This window comes from Scyliorhinus torazame, chromosome 24, assembly GCF_047496885.1.
Source record: "Scyliorhinus torazame isolate Kashiwa2021f chromosome 24, sScyTor2.1, whole genome shotgun sequence".
NCBI lineage: Eukaryota > Metazoa > Chordata > Chondrichthyes > Carcharhiniformes > Scyliorhinidae > Scyliorhinus > Scyliorhinus torazame.
This window is the reverse complement of record NC_092730.1, coordinates 53,877,239-53,891,346: the sequence shown is the minus strand read 5'-3', so window position 1 is coordinate 53,891,346 and position 14,108 is coordinate 53,877,239. Positions and strand designations below refer to the sequence as shown.

At 46.9% G+C, this 14,108-nt stretch overlaps 1 protein-coding gene across 3 annotated transcripts in view; it reads right to left on the bottom strand.

The window, feature by feature from the left end:
• Positions 1–4,274: 4,274 nt before the first annotated feature.
• LOC140400068 (histone H2B-like) overlaps positions 4,275–14,108 on the bottom strand; it is a 73,548-nt gene continuing 63,714 nt past the window's right edge. For all 3 annotated transcript variants that reach the window (XM_072489548.1, XM_072489549.1, XM_072489550.1), the window contains one exon: positions 4,275–6,773. In XM_072489548.1, coding sequence (XP_072345649.1) covers positions 4,275–4,661 — 387 coding nt within the window. In that variant the 5' untranslated portion in view covers positions 4,662–6,773. The remainder of the gene's footprint in view (positions 6,774–14,108) is intronic.

Below are 14,108 nucleotides of genomic sequence, written 5' to 3'. Positions count from 1 at the left end.
TCTGGTAAGGTGGCGACCAAAATTGTGCACAATATTCCAAGTGCGTCCTTACCAAGGTTCTGTACAGCTGTAGCATAACTTGCCAGTTTTTATACTTAATGCCCCGTCCAATGAAAGCTGGCATTCCGTCTGCTTTGTTGACAACCTTGTCCACTTCCATTGCCACCTTCAAAGATCTATGGGCCTGCGTGCCCAGATCTCTCCGACTTTCTATATTCCTAAGAATTTTGCCATTTACGGTATATTTCCCCTCTATGTTAAACCTACCAAAATGCATTACCTCCCGTTTGTCCAGATTAAACTCCATTTGCCATTTCTCTGCCCAAGTCTCCATCCTATGTATGTCCTGCTGTATCCTCTGACAATCCTCAACACTCTCTGCCACTCCCACCAACCTTGGTATCATCCATGAACTTTCACTCTCCAGACCTCATTTGGAAAGGCACATTCCACATGGAGGCGAGTGACCGTTTCGCGCCCCCCTCCCCCCCAGCCACTTCGAGGGCAGCGTGTGACGGCGTTGAGACTTCGGGAGTGCAGGAAGGATCTGCCGGGAGAGTCCTGCTCACCACCAGCCAAGCTGGGGCTTGGTGCTTGTTTGAAAGTTCTGGTGATGAGATGATCTGCCAGATGCCTCTGAGAGTCCGCTCAGGGGAACCATCTGACATGATCCACCGTCTCTTTTTCCCTAAGGGCCTCGAGGACATTACGTGCAGACCACTGCTTGATCGCCTTGTGGTCAAAGGTGTTTTCCTGAACAAATGTTTCCATGTGGGACAGGTGTTACGATATGGTCCAACTACCAGAGCATCCTGCGGCAATGAGGCCAGACCCATCGTTCGTAACACCGGGGACAGGTAGAACCTCAGTACGTAGTGACACTTGGTGTTTGTGTACTGGGGATCCACGCACAGCTTGATGTAGCCACACACAAAGTTTGACATCAGGGGGAGGCCGGCCTTGTGTATATTTTCTCCCTCCATTATCCAGAGATTTGTACATGCTGTCCCTTCTGTTTGTATATGGGTCCCTGTGATCTCCAGATGAACTTGATGGTGGCTCGGGTGACTGCTGCGCGCAGGACTGGGGAATGGGCCAGACCTGCGCCACGTCCAGCAACACCGAGATCCTTCCCATATAATTACGACAGTGCAGGAGGCCATTCAGTCCATCGAGTCCACAGCGACTCTCTGAAAGAGCAAACCTACCCAGGCCCACTCCCTCGCAACTCCACCTAACACACACACCGAGACACAAAGGGCTAATTTAGCATGGCAAATCCACCGAACCTGCGTATCTTTGACTGTGGGAGGAAACCCACACAGACACAGAATGTCAGGGTCAGAGTGAACCAGGGTCCCTGGCGCTGTGAGGCAGCAGTGCTGACCACTGTGCAGCCCATCATGTTGCAGTTGTACGTGTTGTTCAGCGCGCTGTTTTCATTTATGTTTGGAAAAAAAATGTGGGTTAGAGCAGGCAGGAGGAGGAGCTGGATGATCAAAGACATTTCACTGCTCTGTCTGTCACTCAGTCTGCTCCCCGCCTCTCTCTCTCTCAGCCAGGTCGGGGCGGGCTGTATAATAAAGGAAAGAGCAGCAGCTCGTCTCTCATTCAGCAGCGATTTGACTGAACAAGCATCATGTCTGGCAGAGGGAAAGGAGGCAAAGGACTGGGCAAAGGCGGAGCAAAGCGGCACCGCAAAGTGCTTCGTGATAACATCCAGGGCATCACCAAACCAGCAATCCGCCGCCTGGCTCGCCGTGGCGGCGTCAAGCGCATCTCGGGTTTGATCTATGAGGAGACTCGCGGGGTGCTGAAGGTTTTCCTGGAGAATGTGATCAGGGACGCCGTCACCTACACTGAACACGCCAAGCGCAAGACCGTCACCGCCATGGATGTGGTTTACGCTCTCAAACGCCAGGGCCGCACTCTCTATGGATTCGGCGGCTGAGAAAATCCATTTGACAATTTAACAAAACCCAAAGGCTCTTTTAAGAGCCGCCCAAATCCTCACAATGAGAGCACTGACCTGAGAATGGCAGCAGCATAATGTACCGAGCTGGTTTACGAGTAAGGAGGCAAAATAAACCAATATTTCCTCTCGTTGATCTCTCTTTTCACATTACAAGGCGACATGAATCTGCTGGAGAGGCTGAATCACAAAAACTTTCTCCCAAGTCAGACCTGTAACCGCACATAGTGAACACTGACATTGTAATGGGAGCGGGAATGAATTCTGAAACCGCGCAGACCCATTGCCCATAACTGGTCAGTTTAGGAAAGCCTGCCGGCTAAAAACTGCCGTCCCCCGGTAAATACCAACAATCCAGGGGAAGCTCATTCCAGCCGGAAGCCTCTGGGAAATTCTCACAAACACGGCACTAAGCGGATCGAGAACAGGTCACCCTTTTTCAGATAAAGTGAGTGGCTCTGAAAAGAGCCTTTGGGTTATTAGATTAAAGAATGGTCGCTTCACTTCTTGCCGGCGCCAGCGCTGCTTTTCTTGGGCAGCAGCACGGCCTGGATATTAGGCAGCACCCCGCCCTGAGCGATGGTCACCCCTCCCAGCAGCTTGTTGAGCTCCTCGTCGTTGCGGACGGCCAGCTGCAGGTGCCTGGGGATGATGCGGGTCTTCTTGTTGTCCCGGGCCGCGTTGCCGGCCAGCTCGAGGATTTCAGCGGTCAGATACTCGAGCACAGCAGCCAGATAGACCGGGGCTCCGGCCCCCACACGCTGGGCATAGTTGCCCTTTCTCAGGTGCCTGTGAACACGGCCCACCGGGAACTGCAGTCCAGCCCGGGAGGAGCGAGACTTGGCCTTGGCCCGAGCTTTACCGCCGGTCTTTCCTCTTCCAGACATTGTCCCAATCTCACAAACACTTTCACACAGAATGAGGAAACCCGCCCACATTCACTTCTCTTATAGCTTCAGGAGGAGTGGCGGTGCACACATTGCTGATTGGTTATCTGAACAAAATTGTGGAGCCTGCCACAAACTGACCAATCAGATATCTGTTTGAAGCACCAATCAGGAGACTCCACGGTGCTGAGGGCGGAAAGTTTGGGCGCCAAATGTTCAGATTCCAACCGAATATTTATTTCAAAGCTTAAAAGAGCGCGAAAAGATAAAATAGATAAATTGAACAGGGACCGTAAAACATGTGAATAAATCATTTGAGTTTTGAGTATAAGATTGTTGGATTTTCTCTCTTTCCCGAGTCTAGTTTCCCTTTATCTGTCAGTTTCTGATTTCGGGTTTTCTCTCTAACAGAACAAACCCAAAATAAATTAAAGCAAAATAACGCGGATGCCGCAAATGTGAATTAATGAGAAAATGCTGGATAAACTCAGCATATCTGGGAGAATCTGTGGAGAGAAACGTTTAAGATCTGTAGAAGGGACGTTTAGATCCGAAACGTTAACTGTCTCCACAGGTTTAATCCGGCTGCTGTTTAAAACGCTCTCAGCTGTCGGCAGTGTCTATTTTATAGCCATCTGCAAACTATAACATTTGTTCCCATTGTAGACTGCTCCCGCTTCCTCAGTGTTAAAAGTGGAGTAAATGTGGATGCTGCAAATGTGAATTGAAGAGAAATGCTGGATAAACTCAGCATGTCTGGGAGAATCTGTGGAAATGTTTCGGATTTATAAAAGGGGCATTTAATCCGAAACTGTCTCCACAGATTTTTACAATCTGGAGTCCAATCGAGTTTAATCTGGCTGCTGTTTAAAACGCTCTCAGCCGCAGACAGAATGTCTAATTCACAGCCAACTACAAACCTTATTTTAAAAATTCCATATTGTAGACTACTTCAGTGTTAAAAGTGGAGTGAGCAATTTGGAGCTCGTGTCAGTATTGAAATGGAGTTTTCCCACAACACTGGTGTGCTCTCAATAAACTGATCGATTATTGAGGAAGCCTGAAAGAGAAAGGGAGGTTTTTGGAAACCTGAACACAAATTGAAATGGAGGTTCTGGAGTTCTATTGTCTCTCCAAATCTAGCGACAGGGACCGAATATGACCAAGTCAGAAACCAAAGACACACAGCGTCACCGAGCAGTCACAAAATGATGAGACTTATTTTCAAGGCACGAAGATCGACCGGGCGATAACTGGACATCACCCAGGATGTTATGTTCCAGTGAAACCCTATTTGAACCGATTTGGCTATTCATAGTCTAATAATAATTTAAAAACGATGGTTTGGCAGCTTTCCAGAAATTGTGGGTGGCTCTTAAAAGAGCCGTTGGATTTTGATGAGTTTGAGAACAGTTTTACTTGGAGCTGGTGTACTTGGTCACCGCCTTTGTCCCTTCCGACACGGCGTGCTTGGCCAGTTCCCCGGGCAGCAGCAGGCGCACGGCGGTCTGGATCTCCCGGGAGCTGATGGTGTGGCGCTTGTTGTAATGGGCCAGGCGGGAAGCCTCACCCGCGATGCGCTCGAAAATATCGTTGACGAAGGAGTTCATGATGCTCATGGCCTTGGAGGAGATGCCGGTGTCGGGGTGAACCTGCTTCATCACTTTGTAGATGTAGATGGAGTAACTCTCCTTCCTCGACCTTCGCCGCTTCTTGCCGCCCTTTACTGCCGGTTTCTTAATGACTTTCTTGGCTCCCTTCTTGGAAGCTGGTTTCGAGGTTGGTTTCTTCTCGTCAGCCATCGTCAATTTCACCCAGAAATAAAGCAAACCCCTTCCGAGCGCTGATTAAATAGACAGAGCCTCACATCTATGCTAATGAGGAATGGGGAAAGGAATGATTGTGATTGGACATTGTAAGAATGAGGACAGCCAGTTATATTCTGTTTATTTGACTGGATAAAAAAACAGACCAATCAGAATTAGGATTTTGCACCAATCATAAACCTCAAATTACAATCATATTACAAACAGGAAATACATTTCAGAAAGAATGTCTCCAGTCCCAGTTTGTCAGTGTGTAAAGATCCACCGGGAAAAGTACCTGGCTGTCGGTGAGAGGGACCCTTCAGCACAGAGAGACTGTGGGATTCCTTCAGGAACTGTGAGTGCCTTGTAATATGTGAGTGTGTGGGATTTACTCACTCTCTGATACAGTGTGGGATATACACACTCTCTGATACACTGTGTGAGTGTGGGATTTACTCACTCTCTGATACAGTGTGAGTGTGGGATTTACTCACTCTCTGATACAGCGTGAGTGTGGGATTTACTCACTCTCTGATACAGTGTGTGAGTGTGGGATTTACTCACTCTCTGATACAGTGTGTGAGTGTGGGATTTACTCACTCTCTGATACAGTGTGTGTGTGGGGGATTTACTCACTCTGATACAGTGTGTGAGAGTGGGATTTACGCACTCTCTGATACAGTGTGTGTGTGTGGGATTTACTCACTCTCTGATACAGTGTGTGAGTGTGGGATTTACTCACTCTCTGATACAGTGTGAGAGTGTGGGATTTACTCACTCTCTGATACAGTGTGTGAGTGTGGGATTTATCACTCTCTGATACAGTGTGGGATTTACTCACTCTCTGATACACTGTGTGAGTGTGGGATTTACTCACTCTCTGATACAGTGTGTGTTGGATTTACTCACTCTCTGATACAGTGTGTGAGTGTGGGATTTACTCACTCTCTGATACAGTGTGTGTGTTGGATTTACTCACTCTCTGATACAGTGTGTGAGTGTGGGATTTACTCACTCTCTGATACAGTGTGGGATTTACTCACTCTCTGATACAGTGTGAGTATGGGATTTACTCACTGTCTGATATAATGTGTGAGTGTGGGATTTATTCACTCTGATACAGTGTGAGAGTGTGGGATTTACTCACTCTCTGATACAGTGTGCGAGTGTGGGATTTACTCACTCTCTGATACAGTGTGTGCGGGATTTACTCACTCTCTGATACAGTGTGTGTGTGGGATTTACTCACTCTCAGATACAGTGTGTGCGGGATTTACTCACACTCTGATACAGTGCGTGAGTGTGGGATTTACTCACTCTGATACAGTGTGAGAGTGTGGGATTTACTCACTCTCTGATACAGTGTGAGTGTGGGATTTACTCACTCTCTGATACAGTGTGTGTGTGTGGGATTTACTCACTCTCTGATACAGTGTGAGTGTGGGATTTACTCTCTCTCTGATACAGTGTGTGTGTGGGATTTACTCACTCTCTGATACAGTGTGAGTGTGGGATTTACTCACTCTCTGATACAGTGTGTGTGTGGGATTTACTCACTCTCTGATACAGTGTGAGTGTGAGTATTACTCTAGCTAAGGCCTAACCAATGTTTTATACAGTTCCAGCATAACCTGCCTTTTCTTAAACTCTGTGCCTCGGCGAATAGAGACAAGGATATCATAGGCCCGGGGTTTTCAAGCTCAGGGTCGTGACCTGTGGGTGGATCTCAGGAAGGTTTCAGGAGGGTGGTAGTTATCCAGATCGCGGAAGGAATGGCCAATGGTCACGACTAGTGTTTACAAATGCCAACCATGATGGACGTTTGAGATTGTCGGCCATTCCGCGCATGCGTCTCTTATCAAGTAGTGCGCAGGCCTGGAGCCCAGCAAGTTGGACTGGCTCCTCCTGATGTCAGTGCGTTTTCCCGGGCCAGTTTTGTTCAGCAAATTCTGGACTCCTCCCACCGGAGGCGGCGCCAGCGAGCAGGTCACACGCCCCGTACGCTGACATCACGTGTTCTGGGCGCGAGTGAGATTCCTCCATTTTGCAGCTGCCAGCAGTGCTGGTGTGAACTCCAGGGTCTCTGGGGAACAACCCATGAAGAAGCTGAAAACAGGAACAAAGCACCACAATGATGAGTATTTGAGGGGTGGGTTTATAAATTGAGCCACTGCAATCAGGAGTCACATTTCATGGGTGTTACATGTCGGGAATTACTGGCAAGTGAAAGTTTAAAACCCTCAAAATGTCAAAGACATTTGAAGAGTAAGCAGGGCGAGTTCCAGGACAAACCTCTGTATTTTTTTCAACGGATGCAGTGAGATATTAAATCATCAGCTGGAGTCATTATCAGAAATGTAACATTGAATAACAAAGCAAGTGAGATCGTGGGGACCAAGCAGGCTCACCTGTCACATTAAAGGCGAGTGGAAATGGTGGGTGTGTGTGAGAGAGAGTGGGTGTGTGTGAGAGAGAGTGGTTGTGTGTGAGAGAGGGTGTGTGTGTGTGAGAGAGAGTGGGTGTGTGTGAGAGAGAGTGGGTGGGTGTGAGAGAGAGTGGCTCTGTGAGAGAGAGAGTGGGTGTGTGTGTGAGAGAGAGAGAGTGGGTGTGTGTGAGAGAGAGTGGGTGTGTGCGAGAGAGAGTGGGTGTGTGTGAGAGAGTGGTTGTGTGTGAGAGAGAGTGTGTGTGTGTGAGAGAGAGTGTGTGTGTGAGAGAGAGTGGGTGTGTGTGAGAGAGAGTGGGTGTGTGTGAAAGAGAGTGGGTGTGTGAGAGAGAGTGGGTGTGTGTGAGAGAGAGTGGGTGTGTGTGAGAGAGAGTGGGTGTGTGTGAGAGAGAGTGGGTGTGTGCGAGAGAGAGTGGTTGTGTGTGAGAGAGTGGTTGTGTGTGAGAGAGAGTGTGTGTGTGTGTGAGAGAGAGTGGGTGTGTGTGAGAGAGAGTGGGTGTGTGTGAGAGAGAGTGGGTGTGTGTGAGAGAGAGTGGGTCTGTGTGAGATTGAGTGGGTCAGTGAGAGAGAGAGTGGGTGTCTGTGTGTGAGAGAGAGTGGGTGCGTGTGAAAGAGAATGGGTGTGTGAGAGAGAGAGAGAGTGGGTGTGTGAGAGAGAGTTGGTGTGTGAGAGTGTGGGTGCGTGTGAGAGAGAGTGGGTGCGTGTGAGAGAGAGTGGGTGCGTGTGAGAGAGAGTGGGTGCGTGTGAGAGAGAGTGGGTGTGTGTGAGAGAGAGTGGGTGTGTGTGAGAGAGTGTGTGTGTGTGTGTGAGAGAGTGTGTGTGTGTGTGTGAGAGAGTGTGTGTGTGTGAGAGAGAGTGGGTGTGTGTGAGAGAAAGTGGGTGTGTGTGAGAGAGAGTGGGTGTGTGAGAGAGAGAGTGGGTGTGTGAGAGAGAGAGTGGGTGCGTGTGAGAGAGTGGGTGCGTGTGAGAGAGAGTGGGTGCGTGTGAGAGAGAGTGGGTGCATGTGAGAGAGTGTGTGTGTTTGTGAGAGAGAGTCGGTGTGTATGAGAGAGTGGGTGTGTGTGAGAGAGAGAGGGTGTGTGAGAGAGTGGGTGTGTGTGAGAGAGAGTGGGTGGATGTGTGTGTGAGTGAGAGAGTTGGTGTGTGAGAGAGAGAGAGAGTGGATGTGTGTGTGAGTGTGTTTGTGAGAGAGTGGGTGTGTGTGAGAGTGCGTTTGTGAGAGAGAGAGTGGGTGTGTGAGAGAGTGCGTGTGTGAGCGAGTGAGCCTCTGTATTTTACATTGTCACTCTTTGATATGTAACACATATTTTACTCTTGCTGCTCTGTTACTGGGGTGTGTGTGTGAGAGAGAGAGAGTGTGTTTTACCATCACGGTCTCTGTGATATATGATGCATATTTTACTGTGTACTGCTCAGTTACTGTTGTGTCAAAGAGTGTGTGAATATCAAAGTTTGTGAATATGTGAGTGTGTGTGAGGAAGTGTGTGCGAGGGAATGTGTCACTATGTCTGCAAGAGTGTACGAGTGTGAGAAATAGTCTGCGTGAGTGTGTGTGTGTTTTACCTTCATTGTCTCTGTGATATTTCACACATATTTTACTGCTCAGTTACTGGTGTGCGAGTGTGTTTATCCTCACTGTCTGGCTATCATATATAATATATTTTACTGCTTACTGCTCAGTTACTTAAGTGTGAGAGTGGCGAGAGTGTGTTTTACCCTCACTGTCCCTCTGCGATATATAACACATTTTGAACTGCTTACTGCTCAGTGACTGGTGTGTCCATGTGTGAGGCAGTCTGAGAGAGAGGGACTAGGAGTGTGAGAGAGTGAGTGTGTGTGAGAGTTAGTGTTTGCCAGAGAAATAGTGAGTGTGTGTCACACTGTCTCTCATTGTCCCTCTGTGAAAGATAAAGCATAATTTACCACTCAGTTACTGGTGTGTGTGTGTGAATGAGAGAGTGTATGAGTGTGTGTGAGAGAGAATGTGTGAGAGAGAGTGAAATACGAGTTATATAGCACAGAGACAGTGAGGGTAAACACACTCACACTCTCTCTCACACGCCAGTAGCTGAGCAATAAGCAGTAGAATATTCAATATATATCACAGAGAGACAGTGGTTACTATCACAGAGGTTACTACACACACTCATAGGTCGATTGTCCCGAAAGACGAGCTGTTAGGTAATTTGGACATTCTGAATTCTCCCTCCCTGTACATAAACAGGCGCCAGAATGTGGCGACTGGGGGCTTTTCACAGAAACTTCATTGCAGTGTTAATGTAAGCCTACTTGTGACAATAAAGATTATTATAAGATAGAGTCATATCTGTGTGTATGTGTTAACCTCACTGTCTCTCTGTGATATATAATGAATATTTTACTGCTTACTGCTGTGTGGGTGTGTGAGTGAGACAGTGTGTTTGGGAGTGTGTTTGTGAGTGAGACAGTGTGTTTGGGAGTGTGTGTGTGAGTGAGGCAGTGTGTTTGGGAGTGTGTGTGTGAGTGAGACAGTGTGTTTGGGAGTGTGTGTGTGAGTGAGACAGTGTGTTTGGGAGTGTGTGTGTGAGTGAGACAGTGTGTTTGGGAGTGTGTGTGTGAGTGAGACAGTGTGTTTGGGAGTGTGTGTGTGAGTGAGACAGTGTGTTTGGGAGTGTGTGTGTGAGTGAGACAGTGTGTTTGCGAGTGTGTGTGTGAGTGAGACAGTGTGTTTGGGAGTGTGTGTGTGAGTGAGTCAGTGTGTTTGGGAGTGTGTGTGTGAGTGAGACAGTGTGTTTGGGAGTGAGACAGTGTGTGTGTGAGTGAGACAGTGTGTTTGGGAGTGTGTTTGTGAGTGAGACAGTGTGTTTGGGAGTGTGTGTGTGAGTGAGACAGTGTGTGTGTGAGTGAGACAGTGTGTTTGGGAGTGTGTGTGTGAGTGAGACAGTGTGTTTGGGAGTGTGTTTGTGAGTGAGACAGTGTGTTTGGGAGTGTGTGTGGGAGTGAGCCAGTGTGTTTGGGAGTGTGTGTGTGAGTGAGACAGTGTGTTTGGGAGTGTGTGTGTGAGTGAGACAGTGTGTTTGGGAGTGTGTGTGTGAGTGAGACAGTGTGTTTGGGAGTGTGTGTGTGAGTGAGACAGTGTGTTTGGGAGTGTGTTTGTGAGTGAGACAGTGTGTTTGGGAGTGTGTTTGTGAGTGAGACAGTGTGTTTGGAAGTGTGTTCGAGAGTGAGACAGTGTTTTTGGGGTGAGACAGTGTGTTTGGGAGTGTGTGTGTGAGTGAGACAGTGTGTGTGTGAGTGAGACAGTGTGTGTATGAGTGAGACAGTGTGTTTGGGAGTGTGTTTGGTAGTGAGACAGTGTGTTTGGGAGTGTGTGTGGGAGTGAGCCAGTGTGTTTGGGAGTGTGTGTGTGAGTGAGACAGTGTGTTTGGGAGTGTGTGTGTGAGTGAGACAGTGTGTTTGTGAGTGTGTGTGTGAGTGAGACCGTGTGTTTGGGAGTGTGTGTGTGAGTGAGACAGTGTGTTTGGGAGTGTGTTTGTGAGTGAGACAGTGTTTGGGAGTGTGTGTGTGAGTGAGACAGTGTGTTTGGGAGTGTGTGTGTGAGTGAGACAGTGTGTTTGTGAGTGTGTGTGTGAGTGAGACCGTGTGTTTGGGAGTGTGTGTGTGAGTGAGACAGTGTGTTTGGGAGTGTGTTTGTGAGTGAGACAGTGTGTTTGTGAGTGAGACAGTGTGTTTGGGAGTGTGTGTGGGAGTGAGCCAGTGTGTTTGGGAGTGTGTGTGTGAGTGAGACAGTCTGTTTGGGAGTGTGTTTGTGAGTGAGACAGTGTTTGGGAGTGTGTGTGTGAGTGAGACAGTGTGTTTGGGAGTGTGTGTGTGAGTGAGACAGTGTGTTTGTGAGTGTGTGTGTGAGTGAGACCGTGTGTTTGGGAGTGTGTGTGTGAGTGAGACAGTGTGTTTGGGAGTGTGTTTGTGAGTGAGACAGTGTGTGTATGAGTGAGACAGTGTGTTTGGGAGTGTGTGTGTGAGTGAGACAGTGTGTTTGGGAGTGTGTGTGTGAGTGAGACAGTGTGTTTGGGAGTGTGTTTGGGAGTGAGACAATGTGTTTGGCAGTGTGTGTGTGGGTGAGACAGTGTGTTTGGGAGTGTGTTTGTGAGTGAGACAGTGTGTTTGGGAGTGTGTGTGTGAGTGAGACAGTGTGTTTGGGAGTGTGTGTGTGAGTGAGACAGTGTGTTTGGGAGTGGGTGTGTGAGTGAGACAGTGTGTTTGGGAGTGTGTGTGTGAGTGAGACAGTGTGTTTGGGAGTGTGTGTGTGAGTGAGACAGTGTGTTTGGGAGTGTGTGTGTGAGTGAGACAGTGTGTTTGGGAGTGTGTGTGTGAGTGAGACAGTGTGTTTGGGAGTGTGTGTGTGAGTGAGGCAGTGTGTTTGGGAGTGTGTATGTGAGTGAGACAGTGTGTTTGGGAGTGTGTGTGTGAGTGAGACAGTGTTTGGGAGTGTGTGTGTGAGTATATGAGTGAGTGTGTGTGTGTTTATTGTCGCTGTCTCTCTGTGATGTATAACAGCTTTTACTGCTTACTGCTCAGGTACTGGTGAGTGAGAGTGTGTAAGTGAGAGAATGTGAGTTTTACCCTCACTATGTATCTGTGATATATAACACATATTTTACTCTTACAGGTGTATGTGTGTTTTACCCTCACTATGTATCTGTGATATATAACACATATTTTACTCTTACAGGTGTGTGTGTGTTTTACCCTCACTATGTATCTGTGATATATAACACATATTTTACTCTTACAGGTGTGCGTGTGTGTTTTAACCTCACTGTCTCTCTTTGATATATAACACATATTTTACTCTTACAGGTGTGTGTGTATTTTACCCTCACTATGTATCTGTGATATATAACACATAGAACATAGAACATAGAACAATACAGCGCAGTACAGGCCGTTCGGCCCACGATGTTGCACCGAAACAAAAGCCAATCTAACCTACACTATGTCATTATCATCCATATGTTTATCCAATAAACTTTTAAATGCCCTCAATGTTGGCGAGTTCACTACTGTAGCAGGTAGGGCATTCCACGGCCTCACGACTCTTTGCGTAAAGAACCTACCTCTGACCTCTGTCCTATATCTATTACCCCTCAGTTTAAAGTTATGTCCCCTCGTGCCAGCCATATCCATCCGCGGGAGAAGGCTCTCACTGTCCACCCTATCCAACCCCCTGATCATTTTGTATGCCTCTATTAAGTCTCCTCTTAACCTTCTTCTCTCCAACGAAAACAATCTCAAGTCCATCAGCCTTTCCTCATAAGATTTTCCCTCCATACCAGGCAACATCCTGGTAAATCTCCTCTGCACCCGCTCCAAAGCCTCCACGTCCTTCCTATAATGCGGTGACCAGAACTGTACGCAATACTCCAAATGCGGCCGTACCAGAGTTCTGTACAGCTGCAACAGGACCTCCCGACTCCGGAACTCAATCCCTCTACCAATGAAGGCCAACACTCCATAGGACTTCTTCACAACCCTATCAACCTGGGTGGCAACTTTCAGGGATCTATGTACATGGACACCTAGATCCCTCTGCTCATCCACACTTTCAAGAACTTTACCATTAGCCAAATATTCTGCATTCCTGTTATTCCTTCCAAAGTGAATCACCTCACACTTCTCTACATTAAACTCCATTTGCCACCTCTCAGCCCAGCTCTGCAGCTTATCTATATCCCTCTGTAACCTGCTACATCCTTCCACACTATCGACAACACCACCGACTTTAGTATCGTCTGCAAATTTACTCACCCACCCTTCTGCGCCTTCCTCTAGGTCATTGATAAAAATGACAAACAGCAACGGCCCCAGAACAGATCCTTGTGGTACTCCACTTGTGACTGTACTCCATTCTGAACATTTCCCATCAACCACCACCCTCTGTCTTCTTTCAGCTAGCCAATTTCTGATCCACATCTCTAAATCACCCTCAATCCCCAGCCTCCGTATTTTTTGCAATAGCCTACCGTGGGGAACCTTATCAAACGCTTTGCTGAAATCCATATACACCACATCAACTGCTCTACCCTTGTCTACCTGTTCAGTCACATATTTTACTCTTACAGGTGTGTGTGTGTTTTACCCTCACTATGTATCTGTGATATATAAAACATATTTTACTCTTACAGGTGTGTGTTTTACCCTCACTATGTATCTGTGATATATAACACATATTTTACTCTTACAGGTCTGTGTGTGTGTTTTACCCTCACTATGTATCTGTGATATATAACACATATTTTACTCTTACAGGTGTGTGTGTGTTTTACCCTCACTATGTATCTGTGATATATAACACATATTTTACTCTTACAGGTGTGTGTGTGTGTTTTACCCTCACTATGTATCTGTGATATATAACACATATTTTACTCTTACAGGTGTGTGTGTTTTACCCTCACTATGTATCTGTGATATATAACACATATTTTACTCTTACAGGTGTGTGTGTGTGTTTTACCCTCACTATGTATCTGTGATATATAACACAGATTTTACTCTTACAGGTGTGTGTGTGAGTTTTACCCTCACTATGTATCTGTGATATATAACACATATTTTACTCTTACAGTGTGGGTGAGTTTTACCCTCACGATGTATGTGTGATATATAACACATAATTTACTCTCACAGGTGTGTGTGTGTTTTACCCTCACTATGTATCTGTGATATATAACACATATTTTACTCTTACAGGTGTGTGTGAGTTTTACCCTCACTATGTATCAATGATATATAACACATATTTTACTCTTACAGGTGTGTGTGTGTGTTTTACCCTCACTATGTATCTGTGATATATAACACATATTTTCCTCTTACAGGTGTGTGTGTGAGTTTTGCCCTCACTATGTATTTGTGATATATAACACATAATTTACTCTTACTGGTGTGTGTGTGTTTTACCCTCACTATGTATCTGTTATATATAACACATATTTTACTATTGCAGGTGTGTGTG